Source organism: Eublepharis macularius, chromosome 6 (assembly GCF_028583425.1).
Source record: "Eublepharis macularius isolate TG4126 chromosome 6, MPM_Emac_v1.0, whole genome shotgun sequence".
NCBI classification, from domain to species: Eukaryota; Metazoa; Chordata; class Lepidosauria; order Squamata; family Eublepharidae; genus Eublepharis; species Eublepharis macularius.
Genome location: NC_072795.1, coordinates 41,311,215 through 41,321,330, shown reverse-complemented (window position 1 = coordinate 41,321,330; position 10,116 = coordinate 41,311,215). Strand labels below are relative to the sequence as shown.

General features: G+C 44.9%; 1 protein-coding gene across 1 annotated transcript; it reads right to left on the bottom strand.

Annotated features, from left to right (window-relative positions):
- Positions 1–583: 583 nt before the first annotated feature.
- Positions 584–1,984, bottom strand: LOC129332654 (uncharacterized). Its single transcript, XM_054983889.1, has one exon. The coding sequence runs from the start codon at positions 1,982–1,984 to the stop codon at positions 584–586; it is 1,401 nt and encodes a 466-aa protein (XP_054839864.1).
- Positions 1,985–10,116: the final 8,132 nt, after the last annotated feature.

The window sequence follows — 10,116 nt, the reverse complement described above, 5'->3', positions numbered from 1 at the left end:
GCCCCCATAGTGCAGCAGCACGCAGTATTTTTCGCTGTTTTCTCGATCACCCCCTCACTCCCCGAGAATTTTCACCCAAGGGTTGACAGCATGAGTGTATCGCCGCATTTGCGCATTTCTGCAAACCCGAACATGCAAGCGACTCAAATAACGGGGTAACCGATACGGCTATGCCACTTTCTGTAGTCACCGGCTTAGATGTGCCGGTGACCCGCATAAAGTAATGGAGGGATCCCAGTTAGCACTGCATATTTGTCTGCCCTACCAGCACTCCTCAACCCAACCCCTAAAGGAGGAACGGTCATGGCGGGGGCCACCAGAAAACGTGTGGTGGCACGGAGCGCGCATTCGCCTGCTGGCGCGTGATTGCGCATTTGCGGTGGGATGCAACTTAGTGCGCAAAGGCGGCAATCCCAAAATCTGCCGGGTCTGCATTCCCCCCGCACCCATGAACGGACAAGGAAAGCGAAAAATGTTTGACTGCAATAACAACCATTTATTGGCATTTATTGACAAACTTTTCCTTGCAATATTGGCACTTTTGGGATACGGGTTTTCCCTCCCCCCAAAGAAAGCCAGAGCATCACCGTCCGCATCTGGAATACATGAATGCAGCCATTGCGTCACGAACCCTCTTCCCCTCATCTAGCATCCCCCTGTCGTTCTCCCCATACTCCAGTCCATCCCCGGGCATTGTCAAGGGCATGGGATCAGTCAGTGAACCAAGCACTGCATGTCCCTTGGCCTCGCACAAGTTGTGCAGGATCACACACGCGGTAACAATGGTCACCACGTTCTCTTCTCTGGCTTTCAGCCGATGGAGGAGGCACTGCCAGCGTCCCTTCAGACGACCAAAACTGCATTCCACCTTGTTCCTGGCCCGTGCCAGGCAGCGGTCGAAGTATTTCTGTTGCGGTGTGACAGCCAATTTTCCGTACGGCTTCATCAGCCACCAGCGCATTGGATAAGCACCATCCGAGATCATCAGCGGTGGCACTGAAACACCATTCACTGTCAGGGAAGGATTCCCAGGCACAAAAGCCCCATTGTCCATTGCAGCACAGAGAGCCGAGTTGCGGAAGACGAAGGCGTCGTGGTTCTTGCCACTCCAACCCACCTCTGCATCAACAAAACGGCCGGTGTGATCCACTGTCCCCTGCAGCAAGATGGAGGAGTAGTTCTTTCGGTTACCGTATTGGTCCGGCTTCCCACGGGGCTGACCGATGCGGATGTGAGTGCCATCGATCGCCCCAACACAATGAGGGAACCCCAGCGCTGTAAACCCATCCATTATCTGAAACAGAGACCAGAAACACGCATGATTGGAAATGCGCAGTAGCGCACCATCGGGAACACGGAAAACAACACAAACCACCTTTGTTCCAGCCTGCGCAAACCCCCTGCCCTTCCTGCAGCCATCACTCACCTTCCCGACCTCGTCCCCGAGGCACACTGTCTTCGAGAGTAGCTCCTTCTCAATTGCGAAGCAGACCTCCAGCACAGCATCCGAAACGGTGGACAGCCCCAGACCGAAGTGATCTGCTGCAACGCGGTAGCATGCACCGGTGGCAAGGCACCACAACGTCACCGCCACCCTCTTCTCCACGGACACGGGCTCACGCATGTTGGTGGACTGGCGTGCCAGGGTCGGCCTCAGGGCATCCACCAGCTCATTGAAGGTCCCCCTGCTCATCCGAAAACACTGAATCCAATGGGTGTCGTCCCATACACGCAGGGCTATGCGCTCCCACCAGTCCTGGCTCCGGGGGTATACCCAGCAGTCTCTGTGCTCTCTGATGTCCGCCAGCACATACCATCGCTGCCGCAGACGGATCCCTCGCAAAGTGGACCTACGTGAAGCTGTACCCAATTTTTCGCTGTGGAAAATCAGCTGGGCAGCCCTTCTCCTCCTCAAAATGTGCCGCAGATGCGCATGGCAAAGTGAGACCGTGTTCTGTAGCAGGAGAATCACCACCTGCGCCATCACGAGGAAAAGCTCTCTCCCGGGCGCCATTTCAGGGTCCAACAGTCAGCACGTACCAGATTAGCAATTGAGAATCTAGAGTGGAACCATCGACCAATGTACTTCGCGAGAATCTCCCGGACCAATCATTGACCGCATCGTCGATGCCGCGGATTCGCGCATGTGCGCGTTTGCGCGTTTGCGCAAAACGGGGGGAAAGAAATAAAAAAAAAAAACCCGAGATGCGAACAAATGAAGGCCCCCCACGTCAGTTGTGCCGGGGAGGAGAGAACCAATCCCGGGGTCGCTCTCTTGGCCATGCGAACATGCGGAGGCGGAACGGCACGGCACAGAACGGATGAAGACGAGACAAAGCGGATGGAGGCGAAAATACCCGCGTGGCTGGTAAGCGATTAATAGCGCGGGCAAAACGCTATTTCTGGCCGTCTGGAATCGGCCCTGGATGCTTCAATTGAAAAAATACTGCTTTTGAGATACTGGGAAGTGATATGAACACTTTGTATGTAGTGATTCATCTGTGACAACTATTTTGCAAGTCATCCCTAGATCCTACAGTTATCTGGTAAAGCCATGGATGAGTGATTGTTGAATGGTTTAACCTATTACTGTGAAGTGAGAAATCCTTTACCTTTATGCTGACAATTTGCACTGATTATCCAAGAGTAAATTCATACATGCAGCCAGGGGTTTTTTTCTGGGGAAAGAGGTGGGAGAACTCTCACCCTGGGCAACTCCCGGCAGGAGGTGGCACCCCTGTGACTACACATGTGCATGCACGCTCCTGGGACCGTGTGATAATGTCACTTTCGGGAAGTGACGTCATTGTTCATGGCACAGCCGCCCCCCCAGGAGAAAGAAAGAAAGACATGGGAGGGAGGATGGAAAGTCATGGAAAGAAGGAAAGAGAAAGAGAGGAAGGGAGGGAGGCTTCAGCTGGAATCCCTCTCCTCTCAGCGAAGTTTAAAGCCCATTTGCGGCTTCCCCTGCTTTAGCTGGGAGGAGGGGAATCCCCCGCCTCTCAGCTGAAGAGTGGGGATTAAAGAGCTCCTTTCCCACAGCTTGCCAAGCAGAAAGGAGCTCTTTTAACCCCCGCTCTTCAGCTGGTGGAGGGGACTTCCCCCGACCAACTGAAGAGCGGGGGTTAAAGAGCTCCTTTCCCTCGTAAGCTGGTCAGGGCCACCTGAACACATGACTACTTTGCAGAGCTGCCGGAATGCCATTCCAGAGCGTTCCAGCAGAAAAAAAGACCTGCATGCAGCTGAGCAGGTAAAGCTGCCTGGGAAAGCTTGATATATCATGCAATGTATCACTTTCTGCCTCATTTCACTAGAAGGCCATGACGATCTGGCTGTCATAAAGCTTCTGCCACAACAAAATTGTTAAGAGTTCACGGTGGTAAAGGATTCTCTGTTGTTTTCACATTTTTAAAAAATTTAGTTCTCTTTTGTCAAGTAATTCTCCTAGATAGCCCATACTTAATAGCTTTATCAATTGAAGTAACCCTATAAATTTATCCCGATAGTTTTATTTGAAATAAAGTAAAATTTCAGTGAGTTGGCAATCTTGCACTTCATGCCGTGTTCAGCCTTTACTAATAAAACTACAGCCTAATATCTTGATTCTACACCTTTTGCAGCTGAATATTAATGGCACCGTAGCATCACGGTTTGGGAACATTGTGCTAGCAAATGAGGAAATACATATGCATTTAGTTAATGGTGCAGGGAATCTTAGGATCAGGTTGCAAACTAATTGGAGGAGGGGGGAATTATTGGGTAGGGTACTTCTGTTTAATACATGAAATTTAATTTTCCATACAAAAAATAGATCTGAAAGGCTTGTGTCTCTAGTGCTAAATCAAAGTTAATTAACACATGAAATCATTCTTCACTGGGATTATTTGTGGTGATGAAATCCCAGCGGAGTATGTTTATGAGTTGCTGCATATACAAAAACAACCTCACGTAGCCAATTGGACCATGTCTTCTGAGGAAGAAGCTATTATGGTAATCCACAAATTTTATTATTGACTGACAATTAGATATTTGTGCTAGACAGTAAGTTGTTTCACGTCAAGCCAGCAGCTCCCTAATAAATTAAATTTTCTGCTCAACCCTTTTCTCAACATACAGCCATAAACAAACTTCAGGAGGAGAAAGAAGAAAAAATAAAATTTGTGTTAGAATGAAACCCATTTACTAATAAGCGTTTTTAGCAGACTCAGGTGGATTCAAGCTTACAGTACAATTCAATTAATTGAGAATGCCTGCATTTAAAGACTGCTTTTGTCTCATTATAAAAACATAAATTGAAGTTGTACAATTTTCTCTGTAATATTTTACATATATTTCAACTTTTAGTTTGTTTGATAACTGCTGAAGTTTGCATATCCATATGACAATGAGGTGAATCATTAAATATACTTATTAGCCTGCCTTATTCCTTTTAAGGAAATAAAGCAGATTGTTCAATGTTCTCTTTGCAGAGGAATGCTCAGAAAGCATTTTAAAATGGCATAGTATGAAAGACTGTAAGTAGTACATTGGGATTGTTCCTCAAAATTACTTGTCTCAATATAAGTTTGCTTGCAAAAACCAAGGCATGTTTGTAGAAGTCCCCTGTTATCAAGCAGTATATCAGACTGGAAGAGACATCATCATACCTCATTAGGTTTTTCCCAGAAGTGAGATAATACTGTCACTGATAGTATTCCCCATGTCCCTGCCAAGGGCTGCCAGTCCTCTGGTGGGGGTGGGGGATCCCCTGCTCCCAGCCTCTGCCCCCTACTGCCACTCACCTAGCCGGTAACGAGGAAAAGCCCAGGGAATCGGACCAGAAGGCAAAATAGCCTCCTGGGCCAGCATGCAGCGGGTGTGACATCATTGCACCCAGCAGTGGGTAAGCTCCCATGCTTCACCCGATTGACCCTTGTGAAAATTGCCTGCAGTAAGTGCCAGGTCACCCCCACTGGTAGGGTAAGGAGACCTGGCAACCCCATCCCCACCCCCATTTCCGACACCTACTGGCTATGAGCCACTGACTGGCAACCCTAGGTTACATTTCTCCTGAAAAAGCAGCTTTGTAGTTGGAGTGGGGGTGCCACTAGATCTTGGCCTACAGATGGAGGCTCAGGTCTCCTCTATATCACCTTTAATTAGTTTTGGCTGATATGCCAGCTACAGCGATTCCTTGAAAAGCAAGATCTAGCCACAGTGATCACTCCCAGGCTAGATTACTATAGTATGCTTTAAACGGGGCTGCCTTTGAAAACTGTTCAGATACTTAAATTAGTTTAAAAGGTGACAGGCTATTGTCAGGGGTGAGGTAGAGAGGGATCGTATCAACCCATGTTGAAAAATCTGCACTGGCTGCCTATTTGTTTCCAGGCACAATTCAAACTGTTGATTCTTAACTTGTCCTAAACAGCTTGGGGCCAAGATGCGGGAAGGACTGCCTCCTCCTGTAAGGCCCAGCCTGCCAGTTGACCCTCTTCTCGAGCCCCGCTCTGCATGAGCCTGTTTGCATAGATGAAGTAGGTGGCGACCAGAGACAGAGCTTTTGCAGTGGTAGCATCTCTTCTTTATAATGCCTTCCTCCTTAAGGCTCATTTGGCCCATAACTTACATTTCTTTCAGGCATCAGGCCAAACCATTTCTTTTTATCCAAGTTTTTAACTGAGGGCTTCCATCTTTTCCAGTCTATCCATTAATCTACATGAGCATGTTGCCTTTAAAAAATGTAATTGAATGAAAAGTTACCTGCTTTCTCTTCATCAGATTACTGACTCAACATTTATTTAATTTGTTAATTCCATTTTCTTTTAACAATGTCTCCTGCCATCTCCAATAATCTCAAGAACATTTTCTTTCAAGACTAGGCCAGAAGCTGCTTGCCTTCTGATCCTGTCAGAATCATTGACATCTATGAGAACAGCCAAAGCAGGCAACCAGGAAATGGGGAACCGAGTAAATGGGTTTTCCCCACATGGCCAAGCTCCCATTCCTTTCTATAAAATCTGTATAGCTGTTGAACTCCTGATCCTAGCTCAGGGCTGCTTCCACTCAAGCAATGCAAAGGAACAATTGCCTCCATTTCTCTAGGGATGCCACGCCACCTGCTTTGGTGTGAGATCTCCCATTGTCACTCAGTTGAGCAGTGGAAATAAAACAGGAGGTGATCACTGGTGGTGACATGACATCACTTCCAGCATGATTGGAAGTGACATCAACACCTCCAGGGATGTTGCTATGTTACCACCGAGGAAGGGGCCCTTCACTAGTGAGTCTCTCATCAGTTTTCAGCCTTGTGCTGGCAAACCTACCACAGAGGAAAAAACAGGGGTCAAGTTGCAATCTAAAGTATAAAATATATTCCAAAAAGGTATTTATTATGGGTGTGCACAAAGTTCAAGTTAAAAACATAGGGCTTGAATGGCAGGCTACATGCATATGTTAAAAATAGCTAGAACATTCTCCATAGACAGATGATGATACAGTCCAATGACCAACACAAAGACAGACCATAAACATTTCAGCCCTAAGGCCTTCCTCAGTGATTAATTGTACAATATTTATAGTAAACAAACACCCACACGTTCAGAAACCAATATAAAAATGCTCCCGATGCTCTTATCTCAAAATGCAAAAAGAGAAAGGAGAGAGGGAAAAAATGTTTTTTTGTGCTGGCAACCACTATACTCTAGAAATATTTTTTTAAAAAACACTAAACCAATTTTACCTCTTGTATTGTGTGGTATAGTACAAATTGTTGTAGCAAGTCATGGACTGCACTCACACAATGCTCTTCATTTGATATCGTATTCTATAGAAAAATTACAAATGAACCAAATATTCCATACAAAACTTTTTATCCCCCCCCCTTCCTGGGCTCTCCAATCTCCAACAAACCTGAGGCTTGGTTTCCAATGTTTTTGAGTGCGTTTCAACAAACTACAGCCTACTACAGAGCCATTTATCCATTCATCTGTGGACTTTGTAAAGCAGAAATTTCCTGCTTCTCACTCTTGCTATAGTCCACTGATACCCCTGAAATATTGTAATTGAGGGTCAGTGGACCCATAGGAATAGCAGAAAGTGCCTCTGGGGATCTGGGGGGGGGGGAATCAGCAGACATCACTGCCTCCCTCTTCCACAATGAAAATACTTTTCCATCAGAGGATCTGCATGGTTGGATACATGCCAGAAATAATTGTTTTTGTATATCCTTACTAGACCTTTAGTGATGCCTTTCCGATATAAAAAGCTGTGCCTATCCAGCTCTTACACTTCTCTCTCCTCATGGATTTATTTCCTCCAAATATAATTAATTAGTTTGGTCCCTCCTGCTTGCACACGTATCACTTCTTGCGGTTCATATACTCCTTTTCTACGCACCATTTCTCCTTTTCGGAGATTACAGCATGAGAAAACTTGAGCTTGACTGTTTATAGGACTAATACCAATATGACAATCCAAATCGTTGACACTGGTGTCCCATGCTTTTCCCTTATCCCCTGAGGCCTTCTTCCCAGTCTGAGAAAGATTTAGGATATTTACTCATAGTGTTTGCTTAGCCTGCCCAGAACAATCCTTTCTAGTACATTAGATTTTCTGATTCGATGTACTACCCACAAAGATGCATTGTTTGTGCTACATGGTGCATAGAAAAATGTTTTGCATTAATCTCATTGAATCTTGACCTCATCCTCTTCCAACATTCATGTGAGCCTCTGTGAACTGTTTGATGCAAAGTCAAAAGGTGCCCAATGTATATTTTGTCCACACCCTGTGGACTGGATTAATGTTATTGCAATGGATTAATGTTTTTGCAAAAAATACCAGAGGGATGACTATGGTCACTTGTCAGAACTTGTAACCCAGTCAACTATAATACACTCACTGCTTAAAACAGCAATGAATGGAAAGGGTGGTTGATTCCCTTGTGTTTTCTCTGAGGAGCTCTGAAACAAAGGGGATGGATGTCCTGGATGCATCACCTGACTCTGATTCCCTGCGAGGAGAGAAACTAACCTGTATGGATTGCCTGCCAATTTTGGATTGGTACATTCTGCTTGTGTATGTGGAAAGCCTAGCTAAGCCAATTTAAGCAATAATATTAAGCAATACAGGATTTTTTTCTCTGTCAGCATTGTTTTTAAATGTGTTTCACTTTCTCTTAGAGAGTGATTTACTTGGTTACACAGCACTAAATTGCTTCTATAAACTTAATTTCCTCTCAGAGCTTCTGAAGTTTTATGGGTAATCTTGCTTTCAAACCTATATTGACACTGCTGGGCGTAGAGGGACCTGTACAAAATGGGAGGGGTAAATCTGAAAATGTGAAGGGGAAAGGTAAGGCCATAAGGAAGTGTGGAGGCAAAACGATTAATAGGGAAAAGGACAGTAGATAAAGGATACATTACATGACATAGAGACAGACCTCCATCTTTAAACACAAGTCTGGTCCATTCATACGTAAACAGATGGGGTAGCTGTTTGAGGAGGAAGGTAGGGGGCATCTAAGCCCTCCCCCACCTGATTCTTCTTCATAGACATTCCTCCCCACACTGTTCTCCCACCTGAATTCACTTCTGCTATCAAAGCCTGGCTGAGGAAAAAGCTTACCTCAGGATAATCTTCTTCTTGAGAAAAAAGACGTTTACAAAGAACAATCCTAATTGGCAGTTGTCAACTGGGAGAGAATGTTCAGCACTCATGATGTGTGCACTTTTTTGCAGTTCATACCACATTTCCATCCTGCTTTAGCTACAATGTGATAAACAAAGTAGCTACACCGTGATAAACTAACTAAACAGAGCAGTCACTACACAATAAAGAGAACCTTCCAATTACAATCTAAGTGTTTTTTATGCATATGTAAATATCGTAAACGCCAGAGCTCATATCATAAGCATGAGACATACAAAATAATTTTTCTGAGGACAAAACAAAATCTACCAGTAGAGCTGGCACTATAAAGTATGTTACATACAGGGGTCATTTCGTAGAAAAAAAGCTGGAGGGACTCATTAGCATAACTCATTAGCATATGCCACACCCCTTGCCATTGTCAGAAATGTGCCAGTAGCATAACTGATTTGCATATGCCACACCCCCTGACATCACCTATCCTGGCTGTTTTGGATCCAACCCTGGTCTTTCAGGGTCGAAATTGGGCCCAAAATGGCAAAAAGGGGCTGAAAAGGGGCCCCAAATGGTCAGGATTGGGCCGCTGCTGAGCAGGAGAGTGATCCACCACCCGTCAGAGGCCTGATCCGGGCCGTTTCGGCCCCAATACAGGACAAAACGGGCCCAAAATGGCCAAGTCAGGTGGGTGGGGCCACTTGACATGTGACCTTTTGGGGGAACTGCCAGAACTGTGTTCCTGCACGTTCCCCCTCAAAATGAGCCCTGGTTACATATATTATATAATTAGCAAGTCAATTTCAAAGTGCAAAGTACTTATAAACATCACAGCAAATTTATCCATCCACAGTGTACAAAGTGCCAGTTGCTACTCATAAAGTGACTGTCTCTCTCAGTACTCACACAAGGGTATACAGCATATAGGTAATATAACTATAATATATAATAAATATACAATCAAGGAGGTATATATCAATGGAAAAATAATTTGTCAATGAAATATTCCATCAGGGATATGTTCTTCATAGTCCTTCTGATTGTAACTGCTACAGGTGAGCTAGCAAAATCCTCCCGTTTCAGTATTCCTTTCTCACGGCAGTTACAAAAAACACAAATCTCAAACAGTTCGTACAAAATCTGAGCGTTTTCCAGCCTCACCTCCTGGGCATCCTATGCCATACATCCCCTCCTTTTAGAACTTAAATTTAGAAGAAGAAAAGCTCCAACAATTGATTAATGACTATTATAAATAAGGTTGAACTATACATATATTGTTAGATGATAATAATAATCTCTTTTGTAATCTCCAAAATATGAAAAGAAGGCTTATATGTGCCAAGTTACTTAATATAAACTGTTTGTTAACACGGTTGATTGGTATATGGTAGGCTATTGTAAGCAGAGCACTATGAAGACTGTACCCCTACCCTTTTCCCCCTTTCCCTTCCTTCTGTTGTACTTTCCTTATTGCAACCTTTATTGACTGTG

What these genes read in the sequence shown, in the direction of transcription:
- LOC129332654 (XM_054983889.1), bottom strand. Translation starts at nt 1,984, where the DNA reads ATGGCGCAGGTGGTGATTCTCCTGCTACAGAACACGGTCTCACTTTGC.